At 43.3% G+C, this 21,953-nt stretch overlaps 1 protein-coding gene across 5 annotated transcripts in view; it reads left to right on the top strand.

Annotated features, from left to right (window-relative positions):
• Positions 1-21,953, top strand: part of PKIG (cAMP-dependent protein kinase inhibitor gamma) — a 539,969-nt gene that overhangs the window by 503,705 nt on the left and 14,311 nt on the right. For all 5 annotated transcript variants that reach the window (XM_078651936.1, XM_078651934.1, XM_078651932.1 and 2 more), the window contains one exon: positions 12,694-12,876. In XM_078651936.1, the coding sequence (XP_078508062.1) occupies positions 12,729-12,876 (148 nt within the window). In that variant the 5' untranslated portion in view covers positions 12,694-12,728. The remainder of the gene's footprint in view (positions 1-12,693; positions 12,877-21,953) is intronic.

The raw sequence follows: 21,953 nt of genomic DNA, 5'->3' as shown, positions 1-21,953 counted from the left end.
ATCTAACCATCACCCCGACCCTCCTAAGACTGTCGACAATACATTGAATGTAAAGGCAAATGTCTGCTTGGCCTAGATGTCCCCTGTTCCCAAGGGCTCCAAATTTAGGCCAGGATTAACCGTTTTCCAGGTGGGTGTGCTGCCATCAGTGTGACATCACTGAAGTCACAGGGACTGTGTAAAATCCAGGCTCACAATTGTAGGCGATGGGCCATGTCCATTCAAGGTGAGAGTGGTAAGGATGTGGCAAGTAATGTTTGATGCACTTTAGAGCACACTGCGGCAAATACATCACTGAAGCATTGTGTGGTAAGCCCACTGCTATTTACAAACCGCATATTTTACATTGAACTGACCACTAAATGTGCATAGACATGCAGTTTTACTGATAAAAATATACAGGACCATGTGTGGAAAACTGGTTTCAGCGAACGTTCGTATGAGCTACTCGCCAAAAGCGCCTCGTCAGGGCTAGTAAGCGCTATATAAATGCAATTTACAATTGCTATTTACAAAATATCTTGCTTCACTTTCATCATATCAAAGTCTTTGTTTCCATCACACTTTAGTGTTACGTAAGAAAGTGCTTAATTTGTGCTTTCATAACTGCTCTATTCATCAATTGGGTTGGCCAAGGGTCATTGACATCATTGACATTTGGTTCTGTCTACCTCACCCTACCGCATGGGGTCAACTCACTTTAGCCATTTTCCACCTTCGCTATGAGTGATGTCATTTAGTTGTTGCACATATGCACTTCCGCCTCGAAAGTAAGTCCATTTCAGGGCCAGGACTGGAGGTCCAGTCTCTGCTTTCATTTTTGCTCTCATTTATTACTTTTTATCTATTTATTTTTACAAGGCCATTTTTCGTGTTTTTTTTTTTTTGCAAACATATGCAAACCACCTTTAGAGAGACCCAATTTTACATTTTTATACTTTTACACGTTTAACGTCTATTACATGTTGCCTATAAATAAATTAATCAAAGGCTTGCCAAGACCAGACCTATTGGTTTTGGCAATGCTTCTTAATAGTGTATGTGCAGTTCGAAATTTCAGTGGCATACTTTTAGGTTTTTATCTTTATTTATTGTTGCAATCCTGCTTTCTGCTAGGAGATGGGCAAAGAATGCTGTCCTTATTCACTGTTTGCCGGGAATGTATCTGAAAATATTTTTTCGATAGAGGGAGCTTGACCCTTAGTGAACTGCAGGATGTGTAATCAGTGACAAGATAGAGAAAACACTCTGCATAGCAAGCCATAACCAAGCGCCCTCTTCTGGCTACTGCTCCTATTGCATCCAGAGATAGCGTGTCGCCTAGCTTTAGCCATATAGAAGGAACATCCCAATATAGTCAAGTTGAGAATAGTTGGAGGGAGACCCTTATATAAGAATGGATATTACAAATCTCTGCTGGGCAAACTGAGTCTTTTATTCTTCAAAGCTACCAAAAAATGACTTCCAATTTAACAGGTCCAATATATGTAAACTACAATGGAACCTTGCCTAGTAATGTGATTTAGATTATGTATAACCAAAATCTCCAGTTATCAGATCGCCAATGGGGTGGTTTAACATGTTCAGTCTATCACATTTATTCCTTTAGGGTTTGCTTTGAACTCTGAAATCCGGCAGTGTACAGTCATAAGTCTCTCAAAAGCTGTGGAAGTTGGATCCAAATCCAAAGTGTGTACCGATAACTCATCTGCATAAAGTGCATCCATTTTACACCAATCAAAATGTAATATTTGAAAGGTGTCGGTAGGATTATGAATGTGGTGCACCAAGGGGTCAGTAACAGTGGTAATTGATAGTTGTGCATCTGATTGATTCCCCTAAAGATCTAAGATGTCACTGTGAGGTTTGGGTTCACTACAATGGTTTTGCTTCAAGTTCTGATCTAGAACAGTGACCATTGAAAAAAAACTTCTGAGATACGTCAACATTTGCAATCATAGGCTATATATCTTCCCACCGACGCAATCTGTTGCCCTCTATTCTACAATGGCCTTCCCCAAGACACCGACAGTAAGGTGTGTGACCTAACAAGCACATTAGTTTGTCACAACAACCAATCACCCACAAAATATTTTCAGTCTATTTTAATTGCAAAAGTGAGTTATTTTATTCAAAATACTTAGGGCCCGATTAAGAGTTTGACGATGCGGCGCTGGATTCACACCACTGCCGCACCATCAAACCCGTGGTGAGGCCGCACACCAGATTAGCAGTTTTCTTCTGTCTGGCAGGCTTTTTTTGGCATTCCCACGGCTGTGCCTTTAAAAACAGGCATCGCAAGTTGAACGTTAAAAACAGTTCGTGCACAGCATGGACTCAAATATCCATGCAGCACAGGAACCGGTGTGCATGCACATAGCGGGGCACATGTTGTGCCATCCCTGTGTGCATTAACAAGAGGCAGAGACACAAGGGGGCCCTGTAGGGACCCCTTTGTTTCCTCTCCGCCTCAGTTTGCATGGAGGTGGAACGCCATGTAAACCCTGGCAGAGAGGAAACTCCTAAAATGCTAGGGTGGGAACACAGCGGTCCCGCTAGGCGTATGGCTACCTCCTGACCGCCTCAACACTACCAGGGAAAGGCAGTTCCCTGGCGGCTGCGGCAGGGTGGTGGCGGTCCCACTGACAATCTCGTAACAGGGTGATGGGGAGATCATTCCCCCACGAGTCTTGTGGTCCGTGGACCGCCAGAATTATAATCAACCACTTAGAGTGCCTTGTCACTTGAAGTTCATTTGACAGTTTTAAGTAGCCAGAGTGAAGTAAGCACGTTTAGTAATTAAATAGATTCAGCAGAACAGATGGGGTTTTAGGAGTTTACAGAATCCCAAAACATAGGAGCGAAGACCAGAAAGGTTCTCCCTCTTAAAGCATGGTGCCTTAGGGAGTTTCATAGACCTAGAGTGAAGAGCTCTATATGGAACATAATGTTAAAGTTAACTTGCTACAGGTGGTCATGTGCAGGAGGATAACACCTTCTGAATTAAGACACTTCATAGAAATAAGAGCTACATCATGAGCAAACCATTGAAAAGTTTCTACTTGTAAAAAGTCTGATGTCACATATAAGAAAGTGAATTAAAATTATATTAAAAAAAATAGAGAGATGATATAATGCCTAAATGAAGAATTAGAAATGTGTAACTGCAGATCTGGAATGCAAACATGAGACTTTTGAGAAGTTACTTGAGAAATATATGAAGATATTAATCCTTGATATAGTGATCTTACTGTGAGACGCTTGTTGACTAGTGGGAGTTGAATGCTGATGGAAGCTAAAGGAGAATGGATTCTGAGATTTGAAGGAACGTGTGATGTTTGTTTTGATCTTTGCATGTCTATATATTTTATACTTTAATAACTTATATAAGCAATACCAGTAAAGTTTGAAGGATAAGGGGGACATACTTTGCTATGTATATAAAGGCGTATCTTTTAGTGGCTTTCCGGATGTTGGTAAAAAAAATTTGAAAATATAGTACTGGTCGTTTACTAATGTGGGTAAGTACACTGTTTGAATATTGCAGCACCATTTTCAATTGGCCCAATCCTGTCGTTCAAATCTAATCGAAAGATTCTTGCCTTTTATTTATCGATGAATCAGTAGCCAATGCTGGCATTCTCAAACGTTCACAGCACAGTAGGAATCCATCATAATGCATCTTTTACAGAAAGGTTAAGTTACGCTCTAAGATCTTAGTAAGTATACTTACAGCGATGTTAAGTTTAGAGATCAATGTCTACGGTCAGTGAGTACGAGCTTTAAAGGAAACTTTCTTTACATGGCTTTATAGTAAGGCAATATTGGCCTACTCTGCACATTCCTAGGTGAGTTTTTACTGCATTGAATAACTTGATTAGTAACTGAGCTAGGGACTGTGAACAACCTTTGAATAGTGCTGAACATTTCTTAGCTAGGTCTGCTATGCTTGGCAACATTTAATACTTAATTAAGTTGTTGATCATATAGTTATCAATGCTTTTCAGCCCCCACCAATATAGTCCGTAAATGAAGGTTATCGATCTGCAAGAACGTAGACTACTTGTTCATATCAATAAAGTCCTGCTTAGTAAAATTGATGGCACTGAGAAATTATGATAGGAATGTGCGTTTTAACCTCTTCCTGGGGTTATTGATTACTGTTACACCAGTCTGAGCTTCTTAAGTTTTAAAGAACCAAACCAAGCATTTACTGGCATTCCATAATAGTCCTGTTGCTAAACCTTGGCTGAGCAGATTTTGTCCAGCCACGTAACTGTCAACAAGTCTCTTTTTCAACAACCTTGATACCACCTATTTAAGTGTCTAGCTTAGTTTTGGCCAGGTCAGAATGCCTAAATCACCTGCCTACAAGTGAGTTTTTCTGAGCCAAACGTCTGTAAGAATATTCACTCTGTCCAGGTCAGCATAATAGTTGCCTTTAATTCTTATCTTCCAAACCCAGTACATCCACATACTCCACAATCATGGCACATTCACACATAAAAACTAATAAAACTCCTCACAAAGCATCTTATTTGCCTTTCTGTTTCCCTCCAGAACACTTCTCCTTATTTTTTCCCTTTCCCTATTCTATTTCTACCCCTCCCCGTCTTATTTCCCTTCTATTATAAGTGAACCCAGCCTGTAACGTGGTAAGAAATTTTAGCCAGGTAGTCTTACATTTAGTTTGGGTGTTGCTTTCTGCCTTGTCTACCAAAGGTAAGCCTGTGTTTTAACTGTATATACTTTACAAGGCACTTGTTTACAAAACTTCGTGGGATTTCATATCTCACCTAGTCCCCCCGAACTTCCAAGTTAAAATACCAGGATCTCACAACCCCTAATAAAAAAAAAAAAATCAGATTCCTTCTGACAACAATTGTTCAAAGCAAAATTACATCCCTTTTTCAGTAGCACTCTCCTGTGTTTTGTCTTCTAAGAAATACCTTCCACAAACTTTGAATAATAATGAATCCTTGTTTGATAATTTTTTATCACTGTCCCCTGAAGAGCTCTCTTGTACTAAGGTATCACCTAACTTTTTTAATTTGGTCCATACCTTCCTCAGCAGTCACGTGTCCTAGCCAACTCAGTTTTGACCTTCAACTTTCACTTCTGTGCCTTAAGTAACAGCCCATTTTCATCCAACTTCTTTAATGTTTGGCTGAGTTTGAAGCTGTGGTCTTTCAATCTTTTCATAGACTAATATGTCAAGCTGAAAATTGTTCACACGTGACATCTCTTCAGATATCTTTTGCGTCATCTTTTTGTACATTGTGGAGGCAGCTTTCTGATGGCGTATTTCCGACAGTAACTCTGTTTGATAGTATGTAAACGACAAGTCTTATGTGGAGAATCACTTGGACTTCCCAAGGGATGTTAACATTTCCCAATGGTTGGGCAAGGGGTGGCCAGCTACCTTGATTGAATGGCATTGTTGATTCACCACACATTCTTATCGAGTTGTCAAGTTTGCATATAGTAACACCAGTGCAAGCTATTACAAAACTTAAATCTACTCAGTTATCCCAGCATTTCATAATCTTTCCAACCCTTTCTCCAGTTGCACCCTAAAACTAAATGGAATACATTTAACCTTGTAAACGTAGGGAGGCACAATGAATAGCAAATTAAATAAATAAAACCTTTTTTGCTTCCCTAACTTGCGCCAAACACTGAGGAATATTTTCCAACTCAGCAATATAAATCTCTACTAGGTTTCACTGAGAATATTTATTTAGTAACATCTTGACTTCCATTAAAAGTCAAACCATTTTTGTGTACAAACCTAAAATTGGTTCTCCTTTTGTAGCTATATAAATTCCGCTAACCGCTTTCATTCCACTGAATCCAATATTAACCGGATGTACCTGGTCCTATCTAGTTAGCCTTCACCAGAAGCCGTTAATATTCCTCGGATTTGAATCAACCGCTCTCTTATAAAAGTAATCGCTTTGATTTAATGATGAATTCTGCATCACCCTTCACCAACAAGGCTACATCAATGCCACATGCCATAATGTTTCAGCTTGGATCATTTTTGTTGATCTCCCTCAACTCCAGCAGTGTTCAGTACATATTTACTTTCTCGTGGATGCATTTTCCTGCAGAGCCTCTAAAAGATTTATCCAGTTTACAGCCCCCACGACCACCGACTCCTGCAACACACAAAAAATGATCAAACTTTGTGACTTTTATATATCCTTATCTGCAATAGGGCATTTTGGCATGTGCTTCATAGCCTTTCATACCACACCTTAAACAAGCATCCTCACTGAAAACTCATTATTCCTAAAATTCTCCTTATTTTTATCACATTTATTGCCCTCCACTTGAAATATGTTTGCATCAGAATGTTCGTTATTAATGCTTGTTGCCAATCGTGTACTCCCCAGCACATTTATCTGTTAACTTTTTTATTTCTGTCATTCATAACATGTCAATTCCCAAACCACCAAGCCCTTCCCTTGGGTTTGTAAGCCTTCTGCCTGATCCAGGTTAGTGACTAGTCCTGATAATTCATGCCCTCTCTTCCCATGGGTAAAAACTGAAGGGTGGAGTGATTGATTGAATCTCAGCCACTGGCAATTCCTCGGGCCACATTCCAGGGGCCTTATGTTTTTTGCCTACTCTGCAGCTGTAGACCGGACCAGCCACCTGCTAACCAGTCTTAATCACGTTCCTCTAGGAGCAGTCCAGACCGAACAGCCAGGCCACATCCTCTCCAGACGGGAACACGAGTACCCCTAGAGAGAGGTTTCACTCTTTCGGGTCGTCCTACAGAGATGCAGGTCGATGCCAGCTAAATAGTAGGCACGGAACCCACATTCATCCCCAACTCACTTCTGCTATTTAGAATGATTGAAATAATCAACCCCTAGCTTTCCAGGCTGCTTTCTAGTCTGTTGTTTTTTGTGCAGTCTGCCAGTCTAGATCGAGACCAGCTCTATACAAAACATTATTGGTTCTGGTCTAGTGCCTACATGCCAATAGAACTGATTCAGGCTCGAGAATCCAGATTTGGAAGCAAACAAATTGCTTTATTTTAGCTGTCTCTCTCTTGAAATTGCCTCTGCTTCAATACTAATCAATGGGGACATATAGGAAGCTGGCCCTGTATATGCTGTAGCAAAGTAAGGTATAGTGTGCACAGAGTCCAGTGGAACCCCAAAAGTGGGCAGAGGTAAAAGTAGATAATACCTTACTCTCTATTTTGTAGTAGTGAGGGCAAGCAGTAAGGCTTTATCGGAGGGTAGTTTTAAGCATGTGTTTAACACACTCAGGAAAGAAATGATGTCACACACTCAAAGACTTAACTCAGACCAATTTTGTATGTATCAAAAGTATTATATAGTTATTTTATTTCTACAACCAAGCCAGGCCTGGTGCAGGTAAGTGAAATAATACTTTGCAATATTTATGCAGTTAATTACAGTTGAATGCAGGTTCAAATGCAGTTGGATGTTTTACAGGTAAATCAACATTTCGAAATTACTTTTTAGTTGCTTTACAGATTACTGTGCATGTTACTTCTTGGATTACTTTTTAAGTTACTTTTGCTAACCAGTGTGATATGCCTTGATATCACACTGAGACATCTCCTAGACAAAAGGTAAGTAATCGTTTTTGTATATTTGCAGTGTTTCAAGTTTTCATACAAACCAACTCCACACTTAAAAGATTTTTCAAGGAAAAACAGTCAATGCAATCCTATGGGAGGACATTAAGTTATCGGTTTACCGGTAAGTACTTTGCTGTGGGAGTTGGTATTCTGGGGTTAGCACCAGGGTTCCATCCAGGGTCAAAGAGACACTCTTCAAGCACCTTCAGTGGCACTAGGGTGGCTGGTTGCAGAGTACTGAGGCCCAATGTTATCCAGTGGGGGCTAGAGGGCCTCCGGTTGGTGGCTGCTCACGGGCAAGCCACAAGGTTGTGGGAGCTTCGCTCCTGGTGTTAGGCTCACGCCAAAAGGGGATCAGATTTGGCACCCAGGGTGCCCACGTAGTGGCACAGGGGCGCCTGGGTACAGGGTGCTGTTTTGGCATCTGGTGCTCTGTTGGTTTCAATGGGAATTCTCCAGTTGCAACAAACACTGCAGGCTCGGGCACGAAGGTCTTTTGGAGGTAACCACCTGTTGGAGAGGTAAGATGTGATGCCTAGGGATGCTGGGACACCATCTGTTGGGCCACCCAAGGGTGTGGGACGTCGGGTACAGGGCTGTTTTCAGGCGTCAGGTTTTCTTACCAGCTCCGTTTGCGGTCGGGGGGATCCTCCAGAAAGGAGCTGCAAGGCGGCGTTTGGAATTTCGAGGAAGGTCAGAGATCACCAGATGTCTGTTCAGGATCGCTGGGAAGAACTCCTCGTGGTGTTTGGCCACCCAAACACGGGCCGTGGGCATCAGGTGCAGAGTCGTGCATACTCGCGGATTTGAGCGGAGCCGGAGTCTGTGGGTGAGAAAATCTGGTGCTCACTGGAGACAAAGTCTTCGTTTGGAAAGTCAGGGCAGGGCGTCCGTGTTCTTGGGGACTGCTGGCTGCAGAACACACCGGGATTTCGCTGAAGGAGGTTTGAGGTGGGGACAGGCCGGTAGGGCTGGGGCCAAGTCAGTGGATGTCCTCCTCTTCTTAGTTCAGCATGGCTTCTCCTGTCCTCCTTCTTATCTCTTATGGTCAGCTCTTGTCTGAGGAGGCAAGGTTCAGAGTTGTCCCTAAATACTAGATTTCGGGGTGGTATAGGTGAGTAAAGGTCGGGACCAATGGGTCCCTTCCTTGAGGTGGGTACACCCCCTATTATGCCACACTCCAGTGGGACGGGGGCATATGCCTCTCTGGTCGGCTGGGTCCCCCATCTGCAAGATGTTAAGGTCTGAGAGTTGTGCTTCATCTCCATTCCCCCACCTGAGGGGTGAAATTGGCAAAAGTGGGCACAACTCCCTTCCTCACTTGGTTTTTCTGACGATTCTTCCACCCAAAGTGGGTGTCAGAACCGGTGGGGGCCAGTTGCTGGAAGCAGCAATTGGCTGGAGTAGCTCACAGAGGTGACAAGCCTTTGAAGCTTCCCTTCATGGACCCTGCCCATCCTGGGGGAGGAGGCTTGACACCTTGTCCCAGGATGTGCATTGTTTCAGGCCCCTGAGAGCAGCAGGCTCTCGACCCATGGGTCCAGAAACATGTCTGGTGGTGGCAGTTGGTGAGCAGTCACTCAGCCAGGAGACTAGAGTTATCTCGTTTTTCAGGGGGCATCTCTAAGATGCCCCCTCAGTGCATTTTTCATTAAATCCCACACTGGCATCAGTGTGGGTTTAATGTGCTGATAAGTTTGATACCAAACTTCCTAGTTTTCAGTAAAGCCATTATGGTGCTGTGGAGTTTGTAATGACAAACTCCTAGCACCCATGTACTCTTGATCGCATTACTGCACTTACAATGTCTAAGAATTGGCTTAGACACTGTAGGAGTACACGGCTCATGCACCCGCACCCTCACTACTGGTATAGTGCACCCAGCTAGAGGGGTGACTTACCTATGCCAGGGCAGTGGCTTGTAGGCATGGCACACAGGGATCTGTGCCATGTCGACTCTTCACTTTGTTCTGCACCGAAACACGCAGCCTGCAAGTACAGGGCCTCTAAGGGTGGCACAATAAGTGCTGCAGCCCTTAGTGGCCTTCCCTGGCCACAGTGCTCTTGGTACCTATAGTACCGTTTACAAGGGACTTGTATGTGGCCAAAGAGTGCCGATTGGGTTTTGTATCAATGCAGTTTAGGGAAGGAACATAGGCTCTGGGTACCTGGTTGGCAGCTACCCAGTACACACTCCGTCAAAGCATGTCAACAGTTTGGCAAAAAGTGGGGGCAACCATCTCTACTAAAACCTTGACATTTATGCTTGTAGGAACAGTCCATTCCTAACTGGCAGGTCAGGTTTCCTCCAGAGGAGAACACAAGCACCCCCAAGGCTTGTTTCAGCCTTTTGGCATTCATCAACGAGGTGGAGCTTGAGTCCAGTGGAGCAGATTAATTACAAGTGGCTGATATTTAAACAATGGACAGTAATGTGGCTCAGTGTACCTACCAGTGGAAGAATTCTACCAATCTGGGAAGACTGACCTCCCCAGACTGTCTTAGATGTGGGGGAGCCAGGGACTCCTATATTCACACGCACTGGAGTTGCCCGAAATTCAGAACTGTTGGTCACAGTTTGTAAGATAACTAGGTTGGGTGGTGGGTGAAACCATTCCTCCTGATCCCAAGTACATGCCATTGTGTGTTGCAGGGGATGTCGACGTCCCCAGGATGCAAATCCTTTTTTGTGACTATGGGCTGGTGGTGGGCCCAGCGAGGCGTGGCAAGGTACTGGGGGGCGTCTGAAGCCCCTTTATTGCAGGAATTGAAGCGAGGGAGGGACCAATATATGTCAGGCAAGAGCATCACATACAAGAACAGGGGGTGCCCACGCAGATTTCACAAGGTTGGGGGGGGGGCGGATTGGTTGAGACATTACGACATATACCTACCATCGAGAACTGTGACTCCCTCGACATAAAAAATTGTTGTCCATATTAATATAATAAAGAGAGAGCCCAAACCTTTGAGGCGGGTAATCTCAGGAACCACAGCAACAATCACAACACCCAATACAGCGTTGGAAAGGGCAGTTGCAGCAGAAGGACATAGGCTATGCAGACGCCCACCATATACATTTAAAATGGGGCATGTGGTACGTTCCGCCCTTCATGCCATGTCTCATATCGTGTGCTAATCCCACCCTGCTCCCTTTAAATACCCCTGCACCCCATAATCATAACCCACCCTTACTCCTTAAAATACCCCAACACCCTTAAACACTAACCCATCTTAACCCTATAAATATACCCTGTACCCCAAAACCCAAACCTATCCCTAAACCCTAAAAATACCCCTGTACCCCAAAACCCAAACCTAGCCCTGAACCCTATAAATACCCCTGTACCTCAAAACCCAAACCTACCCCTGAACCCTAAAAATACCCCTGTACCCCAAAACCCAAACCTAGCCCTGAACCCTTAAAATACCCCTGTACCCCCAAACCCACCCCTGAACCCTAAAAATACCCCTATACCCCAAACCTAGCCCTGAACCCTAAAAATACCCCTGTACCCCAAAACCCATACCTATCCCTAAACCCTAAAACTACCCCTGTACCCCATAACCCAAAACTATATTTGAACCCTTAAAATACCCAAAGACCCCAAAACATATACCTCAGTACCCCAAAACATATACCCCTATACCCATACCTACCTTATCCAAACATTAAAAAAAAAATGCTTATACCATTCATGCATTTACAACGAATTTCGTTGTAAATGTATGCGTGGTAAAAGCATATAAAATGTAATGCCATGCGTTATAATGGCATTGCAGAGTCATGGTACTTTCGTAATGAAAGTATGCGGAAAGAAAGTTGCGGAATAATGGGTGTTTACCCACCCCCGGTAAGTACATTGGTGGCACGGCGGCCCACATCTCCAGCAACATACTCATATTTTTTCACCACCCATTTGAAAATTGCACAGGTCTCTCTCATTGATGGCCAGCACCGACATACACTTTTAGACACACCTCCCGCCACAAGTTCTAGAATTGCGAACTTTAGAGCTGGGGAGCTACGTTCGAATCTCTGCATCAGCTCAACATCCTGTGATTCCAGGCAAATCGCTTTGTCTCCCCGTGCCTACCACAAATGAATGTGTTCTTCTGTAATGTAAATTGTGCTCATGCCATGTTGTCGAGTTCACGCTATATGATATTGCAAGGAAAAATAAAGTAGGGAAACTCGAGTTCACACACTACTGAACGCACACTCTTAAGTGCATCAGCAGTGCACTGTGAATCGGAGCGTTTCACAGGCCTGTCACAGATAAGAAATGCTATCTAAATGAAATCCTACAAAACGATATACTACTGGCCGGCAGCAATTCATACCCGGACAACGTCGGGACGGGCTGCTAGTATTATATATAGGGGCATTGCTGTAACCATTACTGTAATTTCTTCTATCCATGGAAAAGTCATGTTGCTGCCTGCTTTATTTGAACGGTTGGGTGTGGTTGTGTGCATGCCTCTTTCATAGTTTAATATTTACCATTGGTTGCGTGTTTGCACCTTTATGCACTGTTTGCTGCATTATGAATGAAACAAATAAAACCAAATAAAGATATTAAAAAAAAAAAAGAATTCACCCATCACCTTCCAGCGGCCACCTGGATGTCTTCTGAATTAGAGACTAAACTGTGAACCTGCAAGGCTGCATTCCAGCTCTCCAATTTCACAAATCCTAGCAAGATGTATGGTTGGTTAGTCTTCTTTGTTGGGGAAGCTTGACCAAAGTTACCTTTGACAGAAGGGCAGCCTGATTGAAACATCAGAATTATCCACTGTACATAATTGTAACTGTATTTCCACCACCTTGTAACTTGACTACTCGGTTTATTTGTATTTAATGTAACTTGTATTATTGCACCTTTCTATTCCTTTTGGTTTTGTATGTGATTTGGTTCATCTTGTGTAACCTGTAAGTTGTCCTTGAGTGAAGTGCTTGGTCACCCTTCGAATAGTCTCTTCTATGTAAAACTGCTAATAGAAAAATAAGCAGTGCCGTAAAGTAGACGTGCAAACAGGGTTTTATTCTTATCCTTGTTTCATTGCAGGACTTTTCATATTTTTCTGCTATGAAAGAAACGTAATGGAGGTCGAGTCCGCATACACCGATTTTATTTCCTGTGACCGCACTGGGCGTAGGAATGCTGTCCCTGATATCACAGGAGAGCCTGCATCTGGGAGTGTAAGGGAGTTATCCGGGGAAATGGGAGACCTTGCCATTGAAGGGGCTGGTAAGTAACTCTACTTAAAGCTTAAAAAAGATGGACCTTTTGCAAGTATTGTGCTTCTTCCCCCAGGATCTTTGTCAAGTTACTGCTTTACTCCCAAAGATCCATATGTCTGTGCATCGAACTCGGTGGGTTAGAAAAATCTGCCTCTTTACAATTATAGCTAATATACAAATCCATCCTAATTTTTCTGTTTTAGTAAGAAATGTTTTTCAATATGCTGAAATGCCTGCTCTTTTAACCTCTGTAAATATGGAGTTCCAGGAAACTGGTCACACCCTATTGGTACCTGGCTCCAGTATTTTTTGTAGCTAAGTGTAGGTACACACATTGGGTGAGGGGGGAAAACAATTGGCAAAGCTTGTGAATATTCATAGTTGCGACATTGTGGTTAATAAAATCCTTCCAAAGCTCGCTCTATACCCATTCCACTGGGAACACTGATGTTTCAACCTTAACTGCAAATTTACTAAAATGCGCCTTAAATTCCAGATTTTTTGCGGCATAGTTACATCCACAGTTAGAAATGCCAGCAGATCATAATTTGTGAATTGATGTTATTTTCACCAGCAGATGGCGCTTCGAGTGCACCTTAGTTGCATTTAGGTGTAGCAAGATACATTTTATCCAACATGGCAATAGTTCTACCAGCATGACCTTTTTTGTTAATTGGTAATTTGTGCCCGTCTTTTAAGGGAATGGATGAAACCAATTATTCCTGGCAACCTAACTGGGATGTGCTGCTGAATTATACAAAGAGCTACTTAGTACTCAAGCTAGCAAGAAGAGTCCTCTTTTGAAACTCGTAGCCATGGAAGATATCGGCGCTTCTTGTGGTCATTGAACCCTCTACTCAGGTAGCACGAGGTGTAAATGACCGATGTGTGATTATCTTACATTTACGTCACCAATTAAATAATCCATATATAATCTCATCTACGCTGTAGGTCATGTGAGTTACAGTTGGGTGGCAGACATTAAGGGTCTTATTACGAGTTGGAAGTAACCATATTCAGATATTTTGGGTGATGAAAAATGACCTTTCTGACCAGTATCCTTGCACAGGTTTTCTCTTATTATGACTTTAATCTCAACCAATGGGAAGTAACTGTGCGGACCCAGATGTATGCAATTCAGAGAGGGTTTAAAGCAGAGAGACTGAATGTGAGTGACAGTGTGAACGAGAGAGTGATAGTAAAAGTGAGAAGAAGAGAGCGAGCAAGAGTGAGTGCAAGTGAGCAAGAATGATTATAAGTGAGTGCAAGCAGTGAGTGAGAATGGGCAAGTGCAAGTAAGAGAATTAATGTGAATGAGAGTGAATGACAGTGAGTGTAACAGTGAAGGAGAATGAGTGAGTGGGTGTAACTAGGAAGGAGAATGAGTGAGTGAAAATAAGTGAGTGAGTGAATCTGAGTGAGAATAAGTGAGATTGAGTGAGAATATCTAAGCTAGGAAATGTGAGTGTGAGCCAAAAATATTGTGGTGTGCTTGTGAGTCTGCAGTTGCCTCTTGCATGTTCAATCCAATTCTTGGTTTACAGAGACACCTATTGCAAACAGCTCTCTCTAGGCTGTTCGAGGTAATTGGTAGCATGATAGTACTTGTGAAAGAATGCTGGAATACTAGAGTAATGCTCAGCTCTGGCATACTGCAGATAATACTTGATATTGGCATAGCAGTGGTAATACTTTCCTTATGGGACAGCTATGAAAAATACTGGCATGCTGAATGGAATTCCCGGCATAATAGGAACATGTGGTGAAATAGTGACACTGGCATCCTAGAGGTAATTCTTGGCATATGGGCCACCGATGGAAAAATTCTGAAACTGATGTAAGCAATTCTTGGCATATGGGTATCAATTTCAAAATGCTGGTGCTGTCACATTGTATGTAGGTAGTTTTAGGAATATTGGAGGACAGCCATTACCTCTGGGAAGGAGGCAACCATTGACAACATGTTGGCCCTAACATACTAGAAATACTTTGTGACATGTGGGACTCCCACGATATATTGATGGAATAAATGGCAAAATTCTGGCCCTGGCATATTGTATGTATCTTTTGGCATATGGGGTAACCATGATGAAATCCTTTCCCTGGTACAGTAGAGGTTATTTTCGACATGTGGGTGTGCCCCTACATATGTTTTGGAGAAAAAAATGTAGTATGCTCCTTCGGAGAGTTAGGTTTCTTTGTTTTAGCACGTCATGAAAGGACTTGAATATTTAATGAGTACTCTTCATAACCTATGGATTGGCCTTTGAGCAAAACATTTTGAAAATTGTACTTTAAAACACACTATTTGGGCCATATTAAAAACTTTTATTGAGGGATGAACCTCTTAAACCACCCAAAAAGTGTTACCCGCCACTACTTTAAAAGTTCACCAGCCGCCACTGGTAAATCAACCTGCCTGTGATGGCAAATGACCTACATAGTGGGCAAAATTGACGTGTTCCATGTCCAGAGCTCCTTCCCCCAACCCTTTTAAAGTCACTAAATGGTTGCTAAGAGTTTAAAAAATGTGCTGGCCCTTACCCCCCTCTGTGGCCTTCCGAGGGATGGGAGGGCAGCTTTATAATACAGAGGTTAAGGCATCAGGCAACCCTTGCCCTTGTGAGCTCAGTTACTTTGCCCATGGACCTGGAAGTGGGGTATAGTGAGCTACCATGTCCTCCTCCACCTGCTGTTTGTGTGAGTAGAGGATGGGGCAGCGGAAGGATTTCAGGTCATTAGTTTTATCAGGGATAAAGTGCATGGCTTATAACCAGAGTTCACTGAGCACATATTTCTCGTAGTCCTGGCGCCCAGGCATAGAGTCAAATGTAAGGGCTTTATTTAGTTACAGTATTACAAAATGAGAATTGGTCATTGAAAACTTTTTGTTAATGAAAGGTTCCATATGAGGATGGATTTGCAGGTTTACAGGTGCAGAGTGCCTTAAAGGAGTCTGCACTATACCATTCTTCTGGGGGTTAGTTTGGGTACAGCGAGCAGCAGGCATCCTGGGTTGTGGGGGAAGAATAGAAAGAATATTACCTACGTCGGAGTTTGGATATTTTCGATCCACTCCCGCCCCACTAGTGTTTGATGCCCGAGGGTAGTACATCTCCCTACCAGAGATAATGCTGGTACAGAGGCAAAGACAAGCTGGGGACAATTGAACAAACCCACAGATCAAATCTTATAGAAAAATCTAACTAGGTAAAGCATGTAGGGACAAACAAAATTGCCTATTGTCTCCATAATGCAGTAGTGTAGTAGCCCATTTACAAGCCTACCATGGAGTCTCAAGCACACAGTTGCTTATCCTGGAGTGGACTCCCTGTCCTGTTATTTTGCTAATCTAATCGTCACATTTGCGGACCTTGTACAAATGTTTGTGTATAGTTTTGGGGTTTTCAGCAGTGACTGAGCCCATGGATGGTTGGAAAAGTAAGAGGAGCTACATGGTTGTGTGGACTGCAAAGAAAGTGCTGGCTGGCAGAGGTGTTTCAGATGGAAGCCCTGGCAAGCCTCAATGTAAGAATAAGGAATGGTGTTAGGTGTGGCCTTCGGCTGTAGATGAGGGGCTCAGAAATTGGGAGATGAGGTAGAAAGAAGGCAGACTTTCCAGTGATCCTACAATGAAGAGACATCAGTAGTCTGAAGGAGAGAGCAAGGGGCGTGCTGGAGCTGTTCACCCACCCCCAGGAATGGTTATGAGATGCCAGAAAGTCAGTCGTGTATACCAGTAGTCAAATGTCCCTAGGGAACATCACAGAGTGGTATGACCAAGCCTTGTGGACTTGGGTCTGCAGTTGTTGAATTTAATTTTTAGATTCCTTGTAGCTGAAGGGAAAAGTGTAACAGTCCTCCTTCTCCAGTGACTTGCAGCAACTCCTGTTTTTTTTCAGGAAACTTTTGGGCCCCACATAGCATTGCTTAGCTGATAGCAGCACTGACACTTTCTTTGGCTCCACTACACTATTTTATGACAAAATTTTTACAATTGACATTTTAACACTTTTTTTATTTATAGCTTTGCCATTGTTGAGACTGGGGTGTGGGAAATGTATTTTCTTTTACTCACCACTTTTTTTACACCCTTCCTCGATGCTAGCTGGGGTGGTTGTGCAGATTCTTTTATCGCAAGCCCTGTTTAGTAGTTGGCACTATCTTGAGATGAGTGTCGCTGTCCTCTGCTATGGTCTAGTGGTTGACCTCCAAGACTGATACAAATGTGGGTGTGATACTTCAGCACCCAAGGTTACTCTGTGCCCTTCCTTGCCTGGACATCTCCTGATGCGAGGACCCCTGGCTTTTTTAGCTCACAATGTGGGGTAAGAATTACTTATTCATGCAATCTGCTTGTTTCTCTAAATAAGGTAGACCGAGAATCTAAGACATGTATTAAGCACTCACCTTGGTCCTATAACCTGTCTGTCACGTGGGTCTTCATTCTTGGGTGCAAGCCCTGCTTTTAGGGACACCGGCAGTGCTGATCTTGGGAGGGTTGGGTTGGGTTGGGGGGGGGGGGGTTAGGCTCGTGGGGGTTGGAGTGATGGAGGAACAATATTGAAGGTTCAGGGCCTAGAGCAAAGCAGGAGAACATTTAGGAAAGTCATTTATAACGGATAGCCTAGCAAAAAACCTCAACTTGGAATGCCTTCAGTTAAATGCCAGCTCACTCCCTAAGCACACCATTGAACTTTGGGACCTGGTCTCATCCTTGAGAACCTATATCTGCTGTATAGAATAAACCTGGCTCCACTTGACTTCCAATTCCGATTTTGAAATTTCAGTTCTTCAGATTATCTCACCAGCACAAATTACATTTCAATTGCACACGAAAAGAATATCACAGTAAATCGAGAGAAGCATGGAGAAAGGTTCTAGTAGATTGAATTGGAAACAGTTCAACTTCTAATGAGATTTTTTAGCATTTTATGAGTTCACGCTGTCTGAGGCATTTGATACAGTCATTCCGGCCACCAGTGAACTGTGTGAGTCTGTACTCCCATTTACAGAGTAAGATTCTCAAAATATGTGTGAACTTCGATCGTTTACAGGAAACACTGTCTTTTATGTCTTACCCAGTGCAGTAGATTCTAAAGAACTCAAGTAGTCTAGACACCTTAATTAACATCACCACAGAGGATGTGGACAGTGCTTTCTCCCTTATTAGCTCAGGTTCACAGGACGAGCCATACCCCTGACACGTGATCTCTTCCTGCCACACTTTTTCCTCTTATTTGGCAGAAATATTAAATGTTTAATTACAGACTGCAAGACTTCCGTAAATGTGGGAACATGCGAAAGTGCTTCCCATGCTTAATAAGCCTTCTGCTGCCTTCAGGAATTTGTCAAACCGTCTCACTTCTGTCCTTTCCCATCAAGATTTTGGAAAGTATCATTATTAAACATCTATCCAGGTATCTGAAGGATAATAACATACTTTATAATTCTCAATCTGGCTTCAGGGCAGAGCATAGTTTGGAGACTACTCTGCTGGCTGTTACTGATGCTATCCGCTCTAACATGGGTAAAGACGGCAGATCTTCTGTCCTAATCCAGTTAGACCTTCCTACAACTTCGGATGCTGTCTCTCAAACAGTTCTAACAAAGACGCAGTATGAAATAGGAATACACTCTTGAGCATTGGCCTGGCTTACCAATTTAATTTGTCAAACAGGACTCGGACAATCGATCTGCCCCCATTTAGATCAGAGGTGATCAGCACAGTGTATGGGGTGTCTCAGCGTTCATCCATTATCCCCATAAGACCTGTTAAGAATCAGGGACAAACAATGCGGGCTCGGTTGGAAAGAAACCAATCTATGTCCCTGCCCAAAAGAAGTAGAAGGCCCTTTCGCTTGTAGAACATGTGGCTATCAGAGTATGCTTCTCACACAGCCTAAGATCAACACTACAATAGTCAATTCTAAAAACAAAAACTCACATTGGCTCAATAAGAAACAGTTAGATCCTTCACCCTCCATCGATAAAACTACTAGATGGGACTGCTTCCTGGCAAATGTTAGATCGCTCCCCAAACACGCCATCAACATATGGGACATGCTTTCCCCTTCCATTCCCCACATCGGGTTCCTTACGGAAACTTGGATTAAGCCATCTTCCAAACCTGCTATTGCACTAGCACTTCTCAATGGATATCACATCAAAAATTAGATACTCTTAAGAGCGGGGGGAGGGGTAGCTGTTATTTACAAGGATCCCATCAAAATCACAATCTTAGACCACCAACTTAGCAATGACAAAATAGAAATTCTTGTTTTTAGAATTGATCTACATGCACAACTCAGCTGGAAAGGATCCCTAGTATATCATAACCGCCCCCCCCCCCCTTCCCCGGGACCGCTCCTAGACTCTGTCAACATTCTCATGGACTTCATCTCCCCTCATGTCATATCATCAAATAAAATGATTCCTCGGAGAACTGAACATACATAGCGATAACCTGAGCGATCTTGATGCCTCCTCCCTTCTGACAGAGCTATTGACATTTCTCACATAGCAGGGCACACGTTCGATTTAATCTTCTCAAACTCACCCAACATTGTTTGTGGAACAACCTGCCCTCTCATGTGGTCCGACCACTCCAACATAGAAATCTGTATTATGGGACCTAAGTAGCATAACGCCCCTAAAACACACACCATCTGGTGCAACAGACACAAATTGACGCCCACTCTCTTCCAAGATACCTTTATCCCACCACAATACTCTGACTCGGGCAATGTATAATCACGTCTTAAAGCCTATCAGGCAAGCATGACATCTACAATAGACACGCTGATGCCCCTAAAAGCATCCTGTGCGGCTCCTAAACGCCTACAGACACCTTGGTACACCACTAACCTCCGAAGTGAAAAAGCCAGTGTAAGAAATTAGAACGACATTGGTGACGTACTCCCGACCCCCTCGATAAAGAAAGATTCAAATCTGCCCTAACCAAATACCATAGCACTTTGAAAGCTGCTCCAAGTGCATATTGCAAACTTAATTGCTCAGGCAGATAACTCCCCCAAAGTACTTTTTCAGGTCCTTAAATCATTCACTAGCCCTAAAGCATGCAACACGGAAGAGGAGCCATCCCAGACCCAATGTGACAATATTGCAGGAGACCTCACCTCAAAAATAGATAATATCTATAAGATCACAGCAGCAAATGGTGCCCGATCAAACAACAAAATTGAATCCCCCTCTATCACGCCTAGCGTACATAAATTAGAAAAATGTCCTTTGCTATCCCCTGACTAAACGGCATCCTTACTAAAAAAGACTAAATCTGGCTCTCCTTTAGACCTCATCCCTGCCAAGATCTCCGCCTTGCCCGCCAATCAGCTCACTCTCCCTATTTGTTCGATCCTAAATAGCTCCTTAAAGAAAGGTGAGCTCCCCAAAGAATGGAAAGCAGCCCAGATCTTGCCCATTAGGAAAAATCCCAAACTCCCCCAGATGTTGTCACTAACTACCGGCCCATTTCATTACTCCCCCTGCTAAGCAAACTACTAGAGAAGCATATAAATAAACACCTGTCCAGCTTCATAGAATCCTCCAACTGTCTAAATCCCTCACAATCAGGATTCCGACCTAGACATAGTACGGGGTCGGCATTGGTGACTGCCACTGACAACATCTGAATGCTTGCAGACAATGGTCAGGCAGTGATTCTCATCCTGCTTGACCTGTCTGCAGCATTCAATACCATCTCCCACCAGATCATACTGGGGTGACTCAGACAGATAGGTATCGAGGGGAATGCACTAAAATGGTTGAATAATTTTCTGTCTGAGAGAACCCAAACCATTAGCCTAGGCCCTTTTAGATCAGACCACCAAGGGAGTCCCCCAGGGCTCATGTTTGAGCCCTACCCTGTTTAACATTTGTGACCCCGCTTGCAAACCTACTAAGAAACTCAGGGTTCATACCAGTTTCCTATGCCGACGACACACAACTGCTTCTTTCTTTTGACAAAAATAACACCAGCATTCAGGATACCTTTTCAGAGGGCATGAAAACCATCGCTGACTGGATGAGCAACAACTTCCTTCAGTTGAATGCTGAGAAAACTGAAATCATGCTTTTTAAAGAAGCAGTAACAAAGTGGTCCTGCAATTGGTGGCCAGGGGAACTGGGTTCGGCTCGTCCCCAAAACAAGTGGTAAATAACCTAGGGGTCCAAATCGACCAGAAGTTAAACTTGGAGGAGCATGCCACTTCAACCACAAAGGCCTGTTTCCACATACTAAGGTTACTTTTTAAAGTCTTCCCCCTACTCCCGCTGTCCACACGGAAAACCCTGATACAAACATTGGTCACTAGTCGTCTGGACTACTGCAATGCACGGTTTATTTCAGCCAAGGAATCTTCCTTAAACAGACAGCAAGTGGTCCAGAACACGGCAGCTCGATTAGTGACCAACAACCCCCCCCCCCCCCAAGAACAGCTTCACTCCCCCTACTCCGCGAGCTGCACTGACTCCCCATTCGTAAAAGGATTGGATTCAAAATTTGCTGCATGGTCTATAAAGAACTTAACTACTTGGGACCAAGGTACATTACTGACAACCTAGTCCGATACATCCCCTCAAGGACCCTCCGCTCAGGGTCCAAAGATCTTCTTCTTGTACCTCGCATGAAACAGGTTCGGCTGAGAGGAAAATACTTCTCTTATTTAGCCCCTTTGTATTAGAAAATGCTGCCCATCCACCTTCGTCACTGCTCCAACTACACATCCTTCAGAAAGCTGTTAAAAACCGCACTATTCTGATACTCCTGTATTGGTTGCCAAGGGCTGTCACAGCGCAGAGATACCCCGGTTGGGGTGATTCAGGCCCTTTATAAATGACTCAAATAAATAAATACCCACCTTGTTCAGCATATATAATGCCCCATTGGCCGAAATAGTAACTGATTAAGGCTTTGCAGATTATTGGTGGTAACTTTGGCGGATAATAATGAAATAATCAGATATAGATTTTGTTATTGCCTGAGATCTGTTGCTCAGTGGATGAAACAGAACTGTCTACAACTTTATAGCAATAGCATAGTGATAGGTCTGTTTGGTAAGACAA

Source organism: Lissotriton helveticus, chromosome 7 (assembly GCF_964261635.1).
Source record: "Lissotriton helveticus chromosome 7, aLisHel1.1, whole genome shotgun sequence".
In the NCBI taxonomy this organism is placed as follows: domain Eukaryota; kingdom Metazoa; phylum Chordata; class Amphibia; order Caudata; family Salamandridae; genus Lissotriton; species Lissotriton helveticus.
Note: the sequence above shows the minus strand (reverse complement) of the source record. Positions and strands in the feature narration are given on the sequence as shown.